Here is a 21,200-nt window from a genome sequence, read left to right as displayed (position 1 = left end):
CAGGACACGTAAGGTGCCCTTATTGTGCTGTTGGACTGCTTCTTGGTTCTATTCTGTATTCTTTCCCAGCTCTTATGGTAGTACATCTTCCGTAACCAGAAGCAGACCAGAGTGCTGTTTAGTCTTGTAGCTTACGTTTTCAGCCTGTGCATGTATTTTTGAGGTCTTTGGTATTATTGCACATTGAAGCTACGTGTATCGCAACAAAAAACGGCTGGTATTGACTTCCAGTTTGCACTAAAAATTTGCACAAGAGGGTAACAACCCTAATAGCCCACCAAAGCTCCTGCAAAGCTAACATTAGGTTTCTTACTAACAATGGCAGTACTGTTTTACGGGGACAGCAGGCAACAGTCACAGGCTGTATACCTGCTTGTGGTGACAACAAGAATTTTTTTTTTCCTGCAGATATTTTTTGTTACAGCAGAGCATCTGAACTTCAGACTCACAGAATCACAGAATGGCCGAGGTTAGAAGGGACCTCAAGGACCACTCAAGAATCTCCAACCCCCTGCAACAGGCAGAGCCACCAAGCTCCCCATTTAATACCAGACCGGGCTGCCCAAGGCCCCATCCAACCTGGCCTTGAACACCTCCAGGCATCCACAACTTCTCTGGACAGCCTGTTTCAGCACCTCACCACTCTCATAGTAAAGAACTTCCCCCTGATGGGAAAAATGAGAATGAGTGAGAATAAATGAGAATAAACAGTGAAACTGGCTGATATTGGATCACTGGACTAGGGGGAGCGGGGAAGAGACAAAGTGTTCCATCCCTTGGATCATGTTTGCAGCCCTCCCCTGGACACGCTCCAACAGGTCCGTGTCTCTCCTGTACTGAGAACTCCACACCTGGATGCAATACTCCAGGTCAGGTCTCACCAGCAGGAGGGCAGGAGCACTTCCCTCTCCCAGCTGACCACACTTCTTTTGATGCAGCCCAGGATACGGTTGGCTTTCTGCACATTGCTGGCTCATGTCCAGGCATCTATCGATAGCCCCAGGTCCTTTTTAGCAGGGCTGTGCTCTATTCTTTCAACGCCCAGCTTGTACTGATAGTGGGGGCTGCCCACTTTGACCCCGGTGCAAGACCTTGCATTGGGATCTGTTGAACCTCGTGAGGTTCACCTGGGCCCACTGTCTAGGTCCCTCGGGATGGCACTTTGTCAAAGCACTTCTCAGGGTACGTATCCCTTCTGCAATGCAGCAGGGAACTGCCATCTAATAAGAATATGGAGGAGCTGCCGTGAATACAATGAAGGTGACATTGTATTTCAGGTACAAGTCCCTGAAAGTTCATAGCTCTGTCTTTCTTCTCAGGTCCCTCACGGACAGAAGCTGCCTGCTCCATTTGCTCCGAGCCAGCATCTGTGAGCTAGAAGAGACGGGAAACAGTGCATATTCAGGGATTTGTAACAGCTTCTATACTGGTGAAGCCCTACAGATATGTCAGAGCTCATCCTCGGCCCCTGTCAGATATATGGTGGGCTCCTTAAGAAGGATGATCTCCACGTGCAGAATTAGAACCAGACTTTTTGGCCCTAATTTAGTAGGCGAAATTGAGGAAAGAAGAAAAAGTACTCCAATCAGATATTTGAATGTTAATTTACCCGGGGCGACAGCCAGCAAACACACTGGTGGCTATCAGCAATGAGATGGTAATGATCAATGGTAATCCTGGCCCTCCAGCTTCGATAGAAATAATTTTGAACAAGAAAAAAAGAACATGCTCAAAGTTTACATTTTTTTAACTCTTCCAGAGGAAGTGGCCCTTTCATGATTCTACAAATCTACAACTCAAAGAAAGAAAAGACAGCTATTTGATCATTTCATTGTAAGGAAGTTATTCCATGAAAGGAGTACTACATTCTTCGTTAATGTTTCAGTTGGATGTATTACATTAGGATTTGCAGACCTTCCACCATCGCTGGTAGCGGAGGACCGAGAAAATTATGAAGAAGTGCATAGGGGAAGAATTTCTTATCTGAAAGAGTGCTGAGGCTCTAGAACAGGCTGCGCGGGGAAGTGATGGAATCACTGTCCCTGAAGGAGATCGAGCAGCACGTAGATGTGGTGCTTAGAGACGAGGTTCAGTGGGCGCGGTGAGGATGAGCTGACAGTTGGGTTTGGTTAGCTTTGAGTTCTTCTCCAGCCTTAATTTTGCATGGTTCTGTGAAGCCGATTGAGTGGCCCTCGCCTCAGCAGGTATGCAGGGCCAGGCCCCGTGGCTGTTGAGTCACGAAGGGAAAGAGGTCCTGCAAGACTGGAAGGCAAGGAGCCATGCTTGACAAGTTCTCCCTTGAAAAAGTGGGAGAAAGCTGCAGGTGGGACCTCATGGACGCTGTTCCATACTGCAGGAGGGCTCTGGGCCAGAGGCAGGAGTTTCTGCTGGGGCAGCAGCTGGGCCAGGGGCAGCTGTGGGGCTGCCCTCCTGCCCTGGGACAGCGATGTGTTAGAGCCAGTAATTCGCCATTTTTGATCGCAGTTATCATTCTGCTTGTATCTTGCAGGCGTACTGCTTAATAAGAGCAGTGCCCTTGCATTTCTGCCATTTTGCCTAATCAAGGCGCTTGCTCATACTTACTTCCAGGCGTATTGCTTCTCTGTGCTAAATGTCCCTCCTGACCACAAGACCTCTATCACAAAAGCAACGTCCTCGAAACAGGGCCATGATTCCAGCACAGTAACCAACCAGTAGAAGCTAGGTGGACACTAGGCGTCCTCACGCCTAGTGAGGGGAACTGTTAAGTCGTGGCTTGCACTGGTGGTTGAGCACCTGGTGGAAGGGTGAGGCTGGCCTAGGGAGCGCAGGCAAGGTGTTGGCACTTGTGCTCCCTGTGCGACCGGAAGGGATGGACCCACTGTGGGCTCACGGAAGGGCCAGCCACTGTAGGGAGACGTCATGGTTTGGTGATTTTTTGTTGCCAGTGTTCCACATCAGAACATCACGTGGACCAGTGGGAGTTAAAGAGTTAATGTTCTGGTCCCGCTGACCGTCCCTTATGGGCATTGGGAGTATCCTGATGGGAGGGGAGGGGAGGGGAGGGGAGGGGAGGGGAGGGAAGGGGAGGGGAGGGGAGAGGAGAGGAGAGGAGAGGAGGGGTAGGGCGGCATCCCCAGAGGACCGAACTGGAGGGAAGAGGAAGTGAGGTGGAGTCCAGACAGGACCCGAGCGTCTGCCTCTCCTTCCGGCCCCGGCTCAGCCGTCTCAGCTCCCGCGGAGAAAAGCACGTGCTTCTCTTGCACTTCCGTGGTTTGACTCGTACTTCGGGTACTCTTGTCTCTCTCGTTTGGTTTGATTTGGCCGATTTTGTAAGTTGCCGTTCCTCCTCAGATTACTGCCGTTGTGTTTTCTCTTCGGTACAACTATCTGCTAGCTCTCTGCCCTTCCCCCCCCTCTCCGGCCTGTCACGGGCCCCCCTGTCACGGACTTCTGTCTAGGGATTACCCCTTATATCTAGGGATAGACAGGAGAGCGTGTTTGGAGCCATGAGTGCGGCGTGGCCAGAGAGCCCCTTCACCACTTGAGCGAGTGCCATTCCTCCCTCTGCATGTGACTGTGGGCCTACTTGCAAATACTTTGCTGGGTATTGCCAAGAACCTGTCACAAGCAATTTAGCTTCTTCACGAGCAGAGCACCTCAGAAAACCTGCGCCCAAGCGAGCTCAAAGTGAGGAGGGGGACACCTTCCCAAACAACCATCAAAGACCCCAAAACCTCTGCGCAGGCGCAGGAGGCTCAGTTATGCCTGTGTAACCTTGTAAGCACGTTGTGTATCAATGGGAGCAGTGTGGAGTGAAACCTTTGGGACTGCAAGTAGAAGACAGTGCAGGGAGACGGGTGTGTTTGATGGGTGGAGATGAGCCACCTTGTGCCCTGCGTAGAAATAAAGCAGTGCCTGCTCTCTCAATGGATGCCCTTGCAGTGTGTTAAGGGAGGTTCTAAAGAAACGGTAACAGCAGCGTGGGAGGCCTCCAGGCCCAGCAGAGGTCAGACCTCCCCCGTGCACAGCGCTGACAAAGGCACTGGTAGCAACACGGAGACTTTTCTGTACTTTTATTGCAGAGTCAGCTCTTTGAAAGGGTAGATAACAGCAGGACAAGGGGAAAAGGTTTGAAGTTGAAGGAGGGAAGATTTAGGTGGGATGTCAGGGGGAAGTTCTTTACAGGGAGAGTGGTGAGGCTGCCCAGAGAAGTTGCGGATGCCCCGTCCCTGGAGGTGTTCAAAGCCAGGTTGGAGGGGCCTCGGGCAGCCTGGTCTGGTGTTCCGTGTGGAGGTTGGTGGCCCTGCCTGTGGCGGGGGGGTTGGAGATCGCCGATCTCTGAGGTCCCTTCCAACCCGGGCCATGCTGTGATTCTGTGGTCTGACACAGTCCGAGCCCCTGAGGGCTGGTTGTGCCCCAGCTGCAGGCCCGGCCCTGTTCTCGCTAGCTGCTGGGCCGGTGTCCTAGTGCTGCCGGCGGGGTGGCCTCTTGGCAGGAGGTGCGGAGGCCCCAGAGTCTTGGGCCCTCCTCTTTGGGGCTCGCCGAGGCGCCCTGCGTGAGCGCTCCCTGGCCCTGTTGGTGCTGGAGGGACCCGGCACTGCCTCCCCCGGCTCCTCCTGGGCTGTTTGTTGGCCGGTCCTGGATGGAGCCGGGAGGGATGGAGGCTGGCTGGGCCCCTCACTGAGGGCAGCGGTCGAGGGCACAGGATGCTCCTCCTCCACGTTGTCTTCCCCAGTGCTGCTGGAGGGCTGTGGGATCTGTGCCTGGGAGGCAGCTGCACCACGGGCAGCTGCGCGGCTGCCCTCCTGTCCCGTGGCAGCACGGGAGGCCTCCGGGCCAGGCACACGTTGCACCAGCCCATTGCATGCATATGCAGTTTGCAGGACGAGCCGTTGCACAAAGCTGGCGGTCTGGCTTCGCAGGGAGCCGAACAGCCACAAAGTCAGCGCTCCCCCGTTCAGACCAAATAAGCACAGGCCAGAGATGACACGGCGCTGTGCTGCAGCGGCTGCCCTGTGGTCAGCCCCAAAGAGCTGCCCCAGCTCCTGGCGCAGCCAGGGCAGCAGGGGCCGGAGCACAGCTGGAGGCTGGCGGGAAATGGGCACCGCTGGTGGCTCTTGTGCTGGTGCTGCCTGGCGGGGTGCTGTCCTGGCCCTCTCCTGCTGTCCGACGACAACCTCTTGAAAGCTGTCGTCTGCGCGCACCGAGTGCAGGATGGACTCCACCCTGCGTTTGCAGAGGGGGCACGTGGGCCTGCTCTCAGCCCACCGCCGGATGCAGCCAAAGCAGAACTGGTGCAGGCACGGCATCGTGTAGCTGGCGTCATCCATGCTGTCCAGGCAAATGGGGCAGCGACGGTCCAGCTCGGTGGCCATGCTGTCCAGCTGCTGGGTGGACAGGAGAGCTAAGGGGATGAGGGGCTGCTCCTCACCCCGCTGCTGCAGCAGCAGGGGTCACGCTAGGAGAAGAAGAGAGGCCACGGTCACTTGCTGAGCCCGCCAGCGGAGGAACAAGTGCCCGGGTCCCTCAGGGAGGAAACCCTCCCAGCTGGGCCGCCCAGGCTGAGGCGTCCCCTTACCGGTTCCCTTTGCTGCTGCGGCCTCCTGGGTGCCCCGGCTGCCTGAGCCAGGCAGGGCGGGGAAGAAGCTGTAGTGGCTCTGGGGACGAGCACTGAGAGCGGCTGTCGGCAGCTCCCAGAGCACGAGACCAGCACCAAGGCTATCCTTGCTCCTCGCTCCAAACCTCACGGACACGCTCGGCTGGAGTGCGGGCACAAGCCAGAGTGAGAGACTCTGTGCCCGGCTACAGGCAGCCAGGGCCAAGAGGTCACAATCCCCTGCTGCGTATGTCACTATCCCTCACGTAGGGGAGCGGTGCCAGTGACGTCACAACGGGCGAGCGTCATCTGCAGCACTCCAAGCCCAGCAATGGCATCCGGGTTTTCCGCAGTGCCTCTGTCCGTTCCGTTCCCTATATTGTGTCTGTTCGCTGTCAGAATTTTGCAGTTGTGTTCAAGGCTTTGACCGAGTCTTCCCACATCGCCCCAGCTGTGACAAATCTCCAGATCCATACAGCACTGGGGTGCCTTCAACAAAACCCCTGTCTTCCTCTGAGGCAACAGGACACGGGCCTAACTGGCTCTCCCCACAGGCCAACACTGCTGCCCTGCCCCCTCCGTGCATTGGTTCCTCCTACACCAAGTCAAAGACGGCCCGTGGCTCGCCCCTGGAGATTTTCTCCTGTTCTTCTCCCCTAGCTGGGGGCAGCAGGGCTGATCCCCTCTGCCCAGCACGCACCAGGCCTAATCCAGGCTCTGTCTCCTTTCTAGGACTGCAGCCAGGAGTGACACTGCCCATCCAGGGAGACTACTGAGGCAGTGAAGCTGGAGCACTTGTCCTGCAAGAAAGGCTTGCGTTGCCAGCACCAGTTCGGAGGCAGTTGACATGAACAGTTGGCATGCAATTGGGAGGATCAGGCTGGAGACAGAAAAATCACACCAGCGAGACATCAGAATCCATAAGCGCAGCTGAGTGCACAACTGTTGCAAGCTTATGGACACACGGTCTAATCCAGAAAGAAAAATGTAGCAATGACGTCCTTCTTTGCAACAATGTCTAGGCACTGCCACATGAGAAATCAACCTTCACCATGTAGTTCATCACGAGAATCATTTAGTTCATCAAGAGATTTAGTTCTTCCAAGAGAATCTTTCAAAATCTAGGAGGACGGGTGGGAGGTTAACTAACTGGCTTGTTCTACCTAGTGCAAACTGCTGGAGAACTTCAAAGCTTGGTGTTTAGGGTACTGACTTCAAGCAATAATCTTTAAGGGAGTAGACTTTAAGCAATCAAGATCACTGCGAGATAGAGACATTCTGGTGGGTCATTTATGTTGACCCTACCCATTAACCTTCATATAAGCAAAGAACATCCACAGATTTTGCTGAACGTATGATGCTCTTAGAAAAGAAAATAGGCCACACCAGTGAAGTTCCACTTCTGGTGGTTAAACTTGGTAATGAGGCAGTGAGAATGCCAGAAAAGTTTCTGCATCCTGATGAGAGAAAACGTGGCACTGCAGTCAACAGCTCCGCTGCTGCAAGTTCTCACTCTGTAGAAAGAAAGACAACCCCATTCCCGTTCGCAGGAAGGAGGACAGAAGATACATTTTCTTTCTATTATTATTACTAACACTTCATTTTATTAAGAAGGGGGGCACATGTTTTGGAAAGCTAAGGGATTTCTGATTGGAAGATGTTCTGCTTCTTTAAGCTCATGGTGGTATTGCTTGCTTTCCCCTGGTGATGCATCTAATTGCACCAAAGTAATTTTGTTTGGAAATTCTCTCTTCCAGAGAAACTTAGATCGTGATATTTTGATTGGTCACACAGCTTGGTTTTAAACATTTAGATTTTCTGTGACAGGATCAGAGAAATATAGATTACTTAGTTTATTTACCTTTGTCCTACACAAAAGCAAAATCATACCAGAAATCTCAAGAGGTTCAAAAAAGGAGAAGACCGCCATCACCGTGGTAAGAGAATGGTTTAGAAAACTGATAGGAATGGGAACAAAGACACAATTTTCTCCTTAGAAATAAATTTGTGGATAAAGTTTGCTGTCTCCAAAGGCCTGGATATCTGTGTCATAGTCCTGTGCTTTTGTACGCTTCCTAAAAGTCTTCAGGGATTTAGCTACCTGTCCTGAGTCCGTGCCTCCAACTGGCCATACAGAGGCACCAGAGAAACAATGTCGACCTCAGCGTTTGGACAAAGGCTGCCTCTGAGACTGTTTTACTCCAAAAACATGCCGTAGCAGACATGCAGACACACGGTGGGCCTCTCTGTGAAGTTCTAATGGAACTGAAGGCTCACATGGCATTTATTATGATTGTGTGGTACGTGTGTTTTTTGCAGGATGAAGCTGAATGGGATTTCCAAGACCTTTCCTACGCACATTTAGCACCACCTACCGCCCCCTGCCCCATTGCAAATGGAATAGTGCATTGCCTTCTTGAGGAGTTGTATGCTGATGCAAGCCGTAGCGTAGGCTGATGAATTTCATGGCTGTAAATGTTAACCGGCCATTTATTAAGCCGCCTCAGACCCATTACTGGCTGTACAACACAACTTGCGAGTGCGGCATTAGCACAGAATGTATATGCAAGCAGAGATTGACAAAGTTCCCCCCAAAAATTAGCTGACTGAAAAAGCAGTTCGTTAAGAAGCATTTCTTAAAGCAAACCTCTAAAATACCAGTTCTCACAGAATTCTGATTTTCCCTACAGCGCTTGCTCATGAGCAGGTATTACTGCAACCAAGCAACGTGTCTTGTGGTCCGAAGCCCCTGTTTTTTCCTCAGAGTTCAGTAGGTGTTCTGAGTTCTCCTTACAGAAATAGTCGCCATCAGCTCCACAGAACAGATACACCTCTGCTCCTTGTTGATGTCACCACTGCTGAAACGTACCACCCACCGCCTCACTGTGCTCACATCCACTTTGTGGTCTCCGCAAACATGCAGCAAATGTCGATGAATGTCAGCGGATGCCATTGTTTCCACACGGAAGAATTCAGTGACACGCCTTTGTTTCATCTGCATCAGATGCCATTCTGTCAGACTGCCCCTCAGGTTGCGTTGTAAGCCGTTGTGCTCAGCTCCTGGGACTGTATGCTGTGCAGTGCTGGTGGACGTAACTTCCCCAGGACACGTAAGGTGCCCTTATTGTGCTGTTGGACTGCTTCTTGGTTCTATTCTGTATTCTTTCCCAGCTCTTATGGTAGTACATCTTCCGTAACCAGAAGCAGACCAGAGTGCTGTTTAGTCTTGTAGCTTACGTTTTCAGCCTGTGCATGTATTTTTGAGGTCTTTGGTATTATTGCACATTGAAGCTACGTGTATCGCAACAAAAAACGGCTGGTATTGACTTCCAGTTTGCACTAAAAATTTGCACAAGAGGGTAACAACCCTAATAGCCCACCAAAGCTCCTGCAAAGCTAACATTAGGTTTCTTACTAACAATGGCAGTACTGTTTTACGGGGACAGCAGGCAACAGTCACAGGCTGTATACCTGCTTGTGGTGACAACAAGAATTTTTTTTTTCCTGCAGATATTTTTTGTTACAGCAGAGCATCTGAACTTCAGACTCACAGAATCACAGAATGGCCGAGGTTAGAAGGGACCTCAAGGACCACTCAAGAATCTCCAACCCCCTGCAACAGGCAGAGCCACCAAGCTCCCCATTTAATACCAGACCGGGCTGCCCAAGGCCCCATCCAACCTGGCCTTGAACACCTCCAGGCATCCACAACTTCTCTGGACAGCCTGTTTCAGCACCTCACCACTCTCATAGTAAAGAACTTCCCCCTGATGGGAAAAATGAGAATGAGTGAGAATAAATGAGAATAAACAGTGAAACTGGCTGATATTGGATCACTGGACTAGGGGGAGCGGGGAAGAGACAAAGTGTTCCATCCCTTGGATCATGTTTGCAGCCCTCCCCTGGACACGCTCCAACAGGTCCGTGTCTCTCCTGTACTGAGAACTCCACACCTGGATGCAATACTCCAGGTCAGGTCTCACCAGCAGGAGGGCAGGAGCACTTCCCTCTCCCAGCTGACCACACTTCTTTTGATGCAGCCCAGGATACGGTTGGCTTTCTGCACATTGCTGGCTCATGTCCAGGCATCTATCGATAGCCCCAGGTCCTTTTTAGCAGGGCTGTGCTCTATTCTTTCAACGCCCAGCTTGTACTGATAGTGGGGGCTGCCCACTTTGACCCCGGTGCAAGACCTTGCATTGGGATCTGTTGAACCTCGTGAGGTTCACCTGGGCCCACTGTCTAGGTCCCTCGGGATGGCACTTTGTCAAAGCACTTCTCAGGGTACGTATCCCTTCTGCAATGCAGCAGGGAACTGCCATCTAATAAGAATATGGAGGAGCTGCCGTGAATACAATGAAGGTGACATTGTATTTCAGGTACAAGTCCCTGAAAGTTCATAGCTCTGTCTTTCTTCTCAGGTCCCTCACGGACAGAAGCTGCCTGCTCCATTTGCTCCGAGCCAGCATCTGTGAGCTAGAAGAGACGGGAAACAGTGCATATTCAGGGATTTGTAACAGCTTCTATACTGGTGAAGCCCTACAGATATGTCAGAGCTCATCCTCGGCCCCTGTCAGATATATGGTGGGCTCCTTAAGAAGGATGATCTCCACGTGCAGAATTAGAACCAGACTTTTTGGCCCTAATTTAGTAGGCGAAATTGAGGAAAGAAGAAAAAGTACTCCAATCAGATATTTGAATGTTAATTTACCCGGGGCGACAGCCAGCAAACACACTGGTGGCTATCAGCAATGAGATGGTAATGATCAATGGTAATCCTGGCCCTCCAGCTTCGATAGAAATAATTTTGAACAAGAAAAAAAGAACATGCTCAAAGTTTACATTTTTTTAACTCTTCCAGAGGAAGTGGCCCTTTCATGATTCTACAAATCTACAACTCAAAGAAAGAAAAGACAGCTATTTGATCATTTCATTGTAAGGAAGTTATTCCATGAAAGGAGTACTACATTCTTCGTTAATGTTTCAGTTGGATGTATTACATTAGGATTTGCAGACCTTCCACCATCGCTGGTAGCGGAGGACCGAGAAAATTATGAAGAAGTGCATAGGGGAAGAATTTCTTATCTGAAAGAGTGCTGAGGCTCTAGAACAGGCTGCGCGGGGAAGTGATGGAATCACTGTCCCTGAAGGAGATCGAGCAGCACGTAGATGTGGTGCTTAGAGACGAGGTTCAGTGGGCGCGGTGAGGATGAGCTGACAGTTGGGTTTGGTTAGCTTTGAGTTCTTCTCCAGCCTTAATTTTGCATGGTTCTGTGAAGCCGATTGAGTGGCCCTCGCCTCAGCAGGTATGCAGGGCCAGGCCCCGTGGCTGTTGAGTCACGAAGGGAAAGAGGTCCTGCAAGACTGGAAGGCAAGGAGCCATGCTTGACAAGTTCTCCCTTGAAAAAGTGGGAGAAAGCTGCAGGTGGGACCTCATGGACGCTGTTCCATACTGCAGGAGGGCTCTGGGCCAGAGGCAGGAGTTTCTGCTGGGGCAGCAGCTGGGCCAGGGGCAGCTGTGGGGCTGCCCTCCTGCCCTGGGACAGCGATGTGTTAGAGCCAGTAATTCGCCATTTTTGATCGCAGTTATCATTCTGCTTGTATCTTGCAGGCGTACTGCTTAATAAGAGCAGTGCCCTTGCATTTCTGCCATTTTGCCTAATCAAGGCGCTTGCTCATACTTACTTCCAGGCGTATTGCTTCTCTGTGCTAAATGTCCCTCCTGACCACAAGACCTCTATCACAAAAGCAACGTCCTCGAAACAGGGCCATGATTCCAGCACAGTAACCAACCAGTAGAAGCTAGGTGGACACTAGGCGTCCTCACGCCTAGTGAGGGGAACTGTTAAGTCGTGGCTTGCACTGGTGGTTGAGCACCTGGTGGAAGGGTGAGGCTGGCCTAGGGAGCGCAGGCAAGGTGTTGGCACTTGTGCTCCCTGTGCGACCGGAAGGGATGGACCCACTGTGGGCTCACGGAAGGGCCAGCCACTGTAGGGAGACGTCATGGTTTGGTGATTTTTTGTTGCCAGTGTTCCACATCAGAACATCACGTGGACCAGTGGGAGTTAAAGAGTTAATGTTCTGGTCCCGCTGACCGTCCCTTATGGGCATTGGGAGTATCCTGATGGGAGGGGAGGGGAGGGGAGGGGAGAGGAGGGGAGGGGAGGGGAGGGGAGGGGAGGGGAGGGGAGGGGAGCGGAGGGGAGGGAAGGGGAGGGGAGGGGACGGGAGAGGAGAGGAGAGGAGAGGAGAGGAGAGGAGAGGAGAGGAGAGGAGAGGAGAGGAGAGGAGAGGAGAGGAGAGGAGAGGAGAGGAGAGGAGAGGAGAGGAGAGGAGAGGAGAGGAGGGGTAGGGCGGCATCCCCAGAGGACCGACCTGGAGGGAAGAGGAAGTGAGGTGGAGTCCAGACAGGACCCGAGCGTCTGCCTCTCCTTCCGGCCCCGGCTCAGCCGTCTCAGCTCCCGCGGAGAAAAGCACGTGCTTCTCTTGCACTTCCGTGGTTTGACTCGTACTTCGGGTACTCTTGTCTCTCTCGTTTGGTTTGATTTGGCCGATTTTGTAAGTTGCCGTTCCTCCTCAGATTACTGCCGTTGTGTTTTCTCTTCGGTACAACTATCTGCTAGCTCTCTGCCCTTCCCCCCCCCTCTCCGGCCTGTCACGGGCCCCCCTGTCACGGACTTCTGTCTAGGGATTACCCCTTATATCTAGGGATAGACAGGAGAGCGTGTTTGGAGCCATGAGTGCGGCGTGGCCAGAGAGCCCCTTCACCACTTGAGCGAGTGCCATTCCTCCCTCTGCATGTGACTGTGGGCCTACTTGCAAATACTTTGCTGGGTATTGCCAAGAACCTGTCACAAGCAATTTAGCTTCTTCACGAGCAGAGCACCTCAGAAAACCTGCGCCCAAGCGAGCTCAAAGTGAGGAGGGGGACACCTTCCCAAACAACCATCAAAGACCCCAAAACCTCTGCGCAGGCGCAGGAGGCTCAGTTATGCCTGTGTAACCTTGTAAGCACGTTGTGTATCAATGGGAGCAGTGTGGAGTGAAACCTTTGGGACTGCAAGTAGAAGACAGTGCAGGGAGACGGGTGTGTTTGATGGGTGGAGATGAGCCACCTTGTGCCCTGCGTAGAAATAAAGCAGTGCCTGCTCTCTCAATGGATGCCCTTGCAGTGTGTTAAGGGAGGTTCTAAAGAAACGGTAACAGCAGCGTGGGAGGCCTCCAGGCCCAGCAGAGGTCAGACCTCCCCCGTGCACAGCGCTGACAAAGGCACTGGTAGCAACACGGAGACTTTTCTGTACTTTTATTGCAGAGTCAGCTCTTTGAAAGGGTAGATAACAGCAGGACAAGGGGAAAAGGTTTGAAGTTGAAGGAGGGAAGATTTAGGTGGGATGTCAGGGGGAAGTTCTTTACAGGGAGAGTGGTGAGGCTGCCCAGAGAAGTTGCGGATGCCCCGTCCCTGGAGGTGTTCAAAGCCAGGTTGGAGGGGCCTCGGGCAGCCTGGTCTGGTGTTCCGTGTGGAGGTTGGTGGCCCTGCCTGTGGCGGGGGGGTTGGAGATCGCCGATCTCTGAGGTCCCTTCCAACCCGGGCCATGCTGTGATTCTGTGGTCTGACACAGTCCGAGCCCCTGAGGGCTGGTTGTGCCCCAGCTGCAGGCCCGGCCCTGTTCTCGCTAGCTGCTGGGCCGGTGTCCTAGTGCTGCCGGCGGGGTGGCCTCTTGGCAGGAGGTGCGGAGGCCCCAGAGTCTTGGGCCCTCCTCTTTGGGGCTCGCCGAGGCGCCCTGCGTGAGCGCTCCCTGGCCCTGTTGGTGCTGGAGGGACCCGGCACTGCCTCCCCCGGCTCCTCCTGGGCTGTTTGTTGGCCGGTCCTGGATGGAGCCGGGAGGGATGGAGGCTGGCTGGGCCCCTCACTGAGGGCAGCGGTCAAGGGCACAGGATGCTCCTCCTCCACGTTGTCTTCCCCAGTGCTGCTGGAGGGCTGTGGGATCTGTGCCTGGGAGGCAGCTGCACCACGGGCAGCTGCGCGGCTGCCCTCCTGTCCCGTGGCAGCACGGGAGGCCTCCGGGCCAGGCACACGTTGCACCAGCCCATTGCATGCATATGCAGCTTGCAGGACGAGCCGTTGCACAAAGCTGGCGGTCTGGCTTCGCAGGGAGCCGAACAGCCACAAAGTCAGCGCTCCCCCGTTCAGACCAAATAAGCACAGGCCAGAGATGACACGGCGCTGTGCTGCAGCGGCTGCCCTGTGGTCAGCCCCAAAGAGCTGCCCCAGCTCCTGGCGCAGCCAGGGCAGCAGGGGCCGGAGCACAGCTGGAGGCTGGCGGGAAATGGGCACCGCTGGTGGCTCTTGTGCTGGTGCTGCCTGGCGGGGTGCTGTTCTGGCCCTCTCCTGCTGTCCGACGACAACCTCTTGAAAGCTGTCGTCTGCGCGCACCGAGTGCAGGATGGACTCCACCCTGCGTTTGCAGAGGGGGCACGTGGGCCTGCTCTCAGCCCACCGCCGGATGCAGCCAAAGCAGAACTGGTGCAGGCACGGCATCGTGTAGCTGGCGTCATCCATGCTGTCCAGGCAAATGGGGCAGCGACGGTCCAGCTCGGTGGCCATGCTGTCCAGCTGCTGGGTGGACAGGAGTGCGAAGGGGATGAGGGGCTGCTCCTCACCCTGCTGCTGCAGCAGCAGGGGTCACGCTAGGAGAAGAAGAGAGGCCACGGTCACTTGCTGAGCCCGCCAGCGGAGGAACAAGTGCCCGGGTCCCTCAGGAAGGAAACCCTCCCAGCTGGGCCGCCCAGGCTGAGGCGTCCCCTTACCGGTTCCCTTTGCTGCTGCGGCCTCCTGGGTGCCCCGGCTGCCTGAGCCAGGCAGGGCGGGGAAGAAGCTGTAGTGGCTCTGGGGACGAGCACTGAGAGCGGCTGTCGGCAGCTCCCAGAGCACGAGACCAGCACCAAGGCTATCCTTGCTCCTCGCTCCAAACCTCACGGACACGCTCGGCTGGAGTGTGGGCACAAGCCAGAGTGAGAGACTCTGTGCCCGGCTACAGGCAGCCAGGGCCAAGAGGTCACAATCCCCTGCTGCGTATGTCACTATCCCTCACGTAGGGGAGCGGTGCCAGTGACGTCACAACGGGCGAGCGTCATCTGCAGCACTCCAAGCCCAGCAATGGCATCCGGGTTTTCCGCAGTGCCTCTGTCCGTTCCGTTCCCTATATTGTGTCTGTTCGCTGTCAGAATTTTGCAGTTGTGTTCAAGGCTTTGACCGAGTCTTCCCACATCGCCCCAGCTGTGACAAATCTCCAGATCCATACAGCACTGGGGTGCCTTCAACAAAACCCCTGTCTTCCTCTGAGGCAACAGGACACGGGCCTAACTGGCTCTCCCCACAGGCCAACACTGCTGCCCTGCCCCCTCCGTGCATTGGTTCCTCCTACACCAAGTCAAAGACGGCCCGTGGCTCGCCCCTGGAGATTTTCTCCTGTTCTTCTCCCCTAGCTGGGGGCAGCAGGGCTGATCCCCTCTGCCCAGCACGCACCAGGCCTAATCCAGGCTCTGTCTCCTTTCTAGGACTGCAGCCAGGAGTGACACTGCCCATCCAGGGAGACTACTGAGGCAGTGAAGCTGGAGCACTTGTCCTGCAAGAAAGGCTTGCGTTGCCAGCACCAGTTCGGAGGCAGTTGACATGAACAGTTGGCATGCAATTGGGAGGATCAGGCTGGAGACAGAAAAATCACACCAGCGAGACATCAGAATCCATACGCGCAGCTGAGTGCACAACTGTTGCAAGCTTATGGACACACGGTCTAATCCAGAAAGAAAAATGTAGCAATGACGTCCTTCTTTGCAACAATGTCTAGGCACTGCCACATGAGAAATCAACCTTCACCATGTAGTTCATCACGAGAATCATTTAGTTCATCAAGAGATTTAGTTCTTCCAAGAGAATCTTTCAAAATCTAGGAGGACAGGTGGGAGGTTAACTAACTGGCTTGTTCTACCTAGTGCAAACTGCTGGAGAACTTCAAAGCTTGGTGTTTAGGGTACTGACTTCAAGCAATAATCTTTAAGGGAGTAGACTTTAAGCAATCAAGATCACTGCGAGATAGAGACATTCTGGTGGGTCATTTATGTTGACCCTACCCATTAACCTTCATATAAGCAAAGAACATCCACAGATTTTGCTGAACGTATGATGCTCTTAGAAAAGAAAATAGGCCACACCAGTGAAGTTCCACTTCTGGTGGTTAAACTTGGTAATGAGGCAGTGAGAATGCCAGAAAAGTTTCTGCATCCTGATGAGAGAAAACGTGGCACTGCAGTCAACAGCTCCGCTGCTGCAAGTTCTCACTCTGTAGAAAGAAAGACAACCCCATTCCCGTTCGCAGGAAGGAGGACAGAAGATACATTTTCTTTCTATTATTATTACTAACACTTCATTTTATTAAGAAGGGGGGCACATGTTTTGGAAAGCTAAGGGATTTCTGATTGGAAGATGTTCTGCTTCTTTAAGCTCATGGTGGTATTGCTTGCTTTCCCCTGGTGATGCATCTAATTGCACCAAAGTAATTTTGTTTGGAAATTCTCTTTTCCAGAGAAACTTAGATCGTGATATTTTGATTGGTCACACAGCTTGGTTTTAAACATTTAGATTTTCTGTGACAGGATCAGAGAAATATAGATTACTTAGTTTATTTACCTTTGTCCTACACAAAAGCAAAATCATACCAGAAATCTCAAGAGGTTCAAAAAAGGAGAAGACCGCCATCACCGTGGTAAGAGAATGGTTTAGAAAACTGATAGGAATGGGAACAAAGACACAATTTTCTCCTTAGAAATAAATTTGTGGATAAAGTTTGCTGTCTCCAAAGGCCTGGATATCTGTGTCATAGTCCTGTGCTTTTGTACGCTTCCTAAAAGTCTTCAGGGATTTAGCTACCTGTCCTGAGTCCGTGCCTCCAACTGGCCATACAGAGGCACCAGAGAAACAATGTCGACCTCAGCGTTTGGACAAAGGCTGCCTCTGAGACTGTTTTACTCCAAAAACATGCCGTAGCAGACATGCAGACACACGGTGGGCCTCTCTGTGAAGTTCTAATGGAACTGAAGGCTCACATGGCATTTATTATGATTGTGTGGTACGTGTGTTTTTTGCAGGGTGAAGCTGAATGGGATTTCCAAGACCTTTCCTACGCACATTTAGCACCACCTACCGCCCCCTGCCCCATTGCAAATGGAATAGTGCATTGCCTTCTTGAGGAGTTGTATGCTGATGCAAGCCGTAGCGTAGGCTGATGAATTTCATGGCTGTAAATGTTAACCGGCCATTTATTAAGCCGCCTCAGACCCATTACTGGCTGTACAACACAACTTGCGAGTGCGGCATTAGCACAGAATGTATATGCAAGCAGAGATTGACAAAGTTCCCCCCAAAAATTAGCTGACTGAAAAAGCAGTTCGTTAAGAAGCATTTCTTAAAGCAAACCTCTAAAATACCAGTTCTCACAGAATTCTGATTTTCCCTACAGCGCTTGCTCATGAGCAGGTATTACTGCAACCAAGCAACGTGTCTTGTGGTCCGAAGCCCCTGTTTTTTCCTCAGAGTTCAGTAGGTGATCTGAGTTCTCCTTACAGAAATAGTCGCCATCAGCTCCACAGAACAGATACACCTCTGCTCCTTGTTGATGTCACCACTGCTGAAACGTACCACCCACCGCCTCACTGTGCTCACATCCACTTTGTGGTCTCCGCAAACATGCAGCAAATGTCGATGAATGTCAGCGGATGCCATTGTTTCCACACGGAAGAATTCAGTGACACGCCTTTGTTTCATCTGCATCAGATGCCATTCTGTCAGACTGCCCCTCAGGTTGCGTTGTAAGCCGTTGTGCTCAGCTCCTGGGACTGTATGCTGTGCAGTGCTGGTGGACGTAACTTCCCCAGGACACGTAAGGTGCCCTTATTGTGCTGTTGGACTGCTTCTTGGTTCTATTCTGTATTCTTTCCCAGCTCTTATGGTAGTACATCTTCCGTAACCAGAAGCAGACCAGAGTGCTGTTTAGTCTTGTAGCTTACGTTTTCAGCCTGTGCATGTATTTTTGAGGTCTTTGGTATTATTGCACATTGAAGCTACGTGTATCGCAACAAAAAACGGCTGGTATTGACTTCCAGTTTGCACTAAAAATTTGCACAAGAGGGTAACAACCCTAATAGCCCACCAAAGCTCCTGCAAAGCTAACATTAGGTTTCTTACTAACAATGGCAGTACTGTTTTACGGGGACAGCAGGCAACAGTCACAGGCTGTATACCTGCTTGTGGTGACAACAAGAATTTTTTTTTCCTGCAGATATTTTTTGTTACAGCAGAGCATCTGAACTTCAGACTCACAGAATCACAGAATGGCCGAGGTTAGAAGGGACCTCAAGGACCACTCAAGAATCTCCAACCCCCTGCAACAGGCAGAGCCACCAAGCTCCCCATTTAATACCAGACCGGGCTGCCCAAGGCCCCATCCAACCTGGCCTTGAACACCTCCAGGCATCCACAACTTCTCTGGACAGCCTGTTTCAGCACCTCACCACTCTCATAGTAAAGAACTTCCCCCTGATGGGAAAAATGAGAATGAGTGAGAATAAATGAGAATAAACAGTGAAACTGGCTGATATTGGATCACTGGACTAGGGGGAGCGGGGAAGAGACAAAGTGTTCCATCCCTTGGATCATGTTTGCAGCCCTCCCCTGGACACGCTCCAACAGGTCCGTGTCTCTCCTGTACTGAGAACTCCACACCTGGATGCAATACTCCAGGTCAGGTCTCACCAGCAGGAGGGCAGGAGCACTTCCCTCTCCCAGCTGACCACACTTCTTTTGATGCAGCCCAGGATACGGTTGGCTTTCTGCACATTGCTGGCTCATGTCCAGGCATCTATCGATAGCCCCAGGTCCTTTTTAGCAGGGCTGTGCTCTATTCTTTCAACGCCCAGCTTGTACTGATAGTGGGGGCTGCCCACTTTGACCCCGGTGCAAGACCTTGCATTGGGATCTGTTGAACCTCGTGAGGTTCACCTGGGCCCACTGTCTAGGTCCCTCGGGATGGCACTTTGTCAAAGCACTTCTCAGGGTACGTATCCCTTCTGCAATGCAGCAGGGAACTGCCATCTAATAAGAATATGGAGGAGCTGCCGTGAATACAATGAAGGTGACATTGTATTTCAGGTACAAGTCCCTGAAAGTTCATAGCTCTGTCTTTCTTTTCAGGTCCCTCACGGACAGAAGCTGCCTGCTCCATTTGCTCCGAGCCAGCATCTGTGAGCTAGAAGAGACGGGAAACAGTGCATATTCAGGGATTTGTAACAGCTTCTATACTGGTGAAGCCCTACAGATATGTCAGAGCTCATCCTCGGCCCCTGTCAGATATATGGTGGGCTCCTTAAGAAGGATGATCTCCACGTGCAGAATTAGAACCAGACTTTTTGGCCCTAATTTAGTAGGCGAAATTGAGGAAAGAAGAAAAAGTACTCCAATCAGATATTTGAATGTTAATTTACCCGGGGCGACAGCCAGCAAACACACTGGTGGCTATCAGCAATGAGATGGTAATGATCAATGGTAATCCTGGCCCTCCAGCTTCGATAGAAATAATTTTGAACAAGAAAAAAAGAACATGCTCAAAGTTTACATTTTTTTAACTCTTCCAGAGGAAGTGGCCCTTTCATGATTCTACAAATCTACAACTCAAAGAAAGAAAAGACAGCTATTTGATCATTTCATTGTAAGGAAGTTATTCCATGAAAGGAGTACTACATTCTTCGTTAATGTTTCAGTTGGATGTATTACATTAGGATTTGCAGACCTTCCACCATCGCTGGTAGCGGAGGACCGAGAAAATTATGAAGAAGTGCATAGGGGAAGAATTTCTTATCTGAAAGAGTGCTGAGGCGCTAGAACAGGCTGCGCGGGGAAGTGATGGAATCACTGTCCCTGAAGGAGATCGAGCAGCACGTAGATGTGGTGCTTAGAGACGAGGTTCAGTGGGCGCGGTGAGGATGAGCTGACAGTTGGGTTTGGTTAGCTTTGAGTTCTTCTCCAGCCTTAATTTTGCATGGTTCTGTGAAGCCGATTGAGTGGCCCTCGCCTCAGCAGGTATGCAGGGCCAGGCCCCGTGGCTGTTGAGTCACGAAGGGAAAGAGGTCCTGCAAGACTGGAAGGCAAGGAGCCATGCTTGACAAGTTCTCCCTTGAAAAAGTGGGAGAAAGCTGCAGGTGGGACCTCATGGACGCTGTTCCATACTGCAGGAGGGCTCTGGGCCAGAGGCAGGAGTTTCTGCTGGGGCAGCAGCTGGGCCAGGGGCAGCTGTGGGGCTGCCCTCCTGCCCTGGGACAGCGATGTGTTAGAGCCAGTAATTCGCCATTTTTGATCGCAGTTATCATTCTGCTTGTATCTTGCAGGCGTACTGCTTAATAAGAGCAGTGCCCTTGCATTTCTGCCATTTTGCCTAATCAAGGCGCTTGCTCATACTTACTTCCAGGCGTATTGCTTCTCTGTGCTAAATGTCCCTCCTGACCACAAGACCTCTATCACAAAAGCAACGTCCTCGAAACAGGGCCATGATTCCAGCACAGTAACCAACCAGTAGAAGCTAGGTGGACACTAGGCGTCCTCACGCCTAGTGAGGGGAACTGTTAAGTCGTGGCTTGCACTGGTGGTTGAGCACCTGGTGGAAGGGTGAGGCTGGCCTAGGGAGCGCAGGCAAGGTGTTGGCACTTGTGCTCCCTGTGCGACCGGAAGGGATGGACCCACTGTGGGCTCACGGAAGGGCCAGCCACTGTAGGGAGACGTCATGGTTTGGTGATTTTTTGTTGCCAGTGTTCCACATCAGAACATCACGTGGACCAGTGGGAGTTAAAGAGTTAATGTTCTGGTCCCGCTGACCGTCCCTTATGGGCATTGGGAGTATCCTGATGGGAGGGGAGGGGAGGGGAGGGGAGGGGAGGGGAGGGGAGGGGAGGGGAGGGGAGGGGAGGGGAGGGGAGGGGAAGGGAGGGGAGGGGAGGGGAGGGGAGGGGAGGGGAGGGGAGGGGAGGGGAGGGGAGGGGAGCGGAGGGGAGGGAAGGGGAGGGGAGGGGAGGGGACGGGAGAGGAGAGGAGAGGAGAGGAGAGGAGAGGAGAGGAGAGGAGAGGAGAGGAGAGGAGAGGAGAGGAGAGGAGAGGAGAGGAGAGGAGAGGAGAGGAGAGGAGAGGAGAGGAGAGGAGAGGAGAGGAGAGGAGGGGTAGGGCGGCATCCCCAGAGGACCGACCTGGAGGGAAGAGGAAGTGAGGTGGAGTCCAGACAGGACCCGAGCGTCTGCCTCTCCTTCCGGCCCCGGCTCAGCCGTCTCAGCTCCCGCGGAGAAAAGCACGTGCTTCTCTTGCACTTCCGTGGTTTGACTCGTACTTCGGGTACTCTTGTCTCTCTCGTTTGGTTTGATTTGGCCGATTTTGTAAGTTGCCGTTCCTCCTCAGATTACTGCCGTTGTGTTTTCTCTTCGGTACAACTATCTGCTAGCTCTCTGCCCTTCCCCCCCCTCTCCGGCCTGTCACGGGCCCCCCTGTCACGGACTTCTGTCTAGGGATTACCCCTTATATCTAGGGATA

At 52.6% G+C, this 21,200-nt stretch overlaps 2 protein-coding genes across 2 annotated transcripts; both read right to left on the bottom strand.

Annotated features, from left to right (window-relative positions):
* Window positions 1–3,466: 3,466 nt before the first annotated feature.
* Window positions 3,467–5,468, bottom strand: LOC149912722 (uncharacterized). The gene has a single exon (XM_090131150.1). The coding sequence runs from the start codon at window positions 5,355–5,357 to the stop codon at window positions 4,446–4,448; it is 912 nt and encodes a 303-aa protein (XP_089987276.1). The 5' UTR covers window positions 5,358–5,468; the 3' UTR covers window positions 3,467–4,445.
* A 6,468-nt stretch (window positions 5,469–11,936) lies between these two features.
* LOC149912721 (uncharacterized) lies at window positions 11,937–14,221 on the bottom strand. The gene has a single exon (XM_090131162.1). The coding sequence runs from the start codon at window positions 14,181–14,183 to the stop codon at window positions 13,272–13,274; it is 912 nt and encodes a 303-aa protein (XP_089987288.1). The 5' UTR covers window positions 14,184–14,221; the 3' UTR covers window positions 11,937–13,271.
* Window positions 14,222–21,200: the final 6,979 nt, after the last annotated feature.

The sequence above is a fragment of the Phasianus colchicus genome, chromosome Z (genome assembly GCF_987193195.1).
Source record: "Phasianus colchicus chromosome Z, bPhaCol1.hap1.1, whole genome shotgun sequence".
Lineage (NCBI taxonomy): Eukaryota > Metazoa > Chordata > Aves > Galliformes > Phasianidae > Phasianus > Phasianus colchicus.
The sequence above is the reverse complement of the archived record's forward strand: the minus strand, read 5'-3'. Positions and strand labels throughout refer to the sequence as shown.

Excerpts from the sequence above, each read along its gene's own strand:
- LOC149912722 (XM_090131150.1), bottom strand. The coding sequence starts at position 5,357 with ATGGCCACCGAGCTGGACCGTCGCTGCCCCATTTGCCTGGACAGCATG.
- LOC149912721 (XM_090131162.1), bottom strand. The coding sequence starts at position 14,183 with ATGGCCACCGAGCTGGACCGTCGCTGCCCCATTTGCCTGGACAGCATG.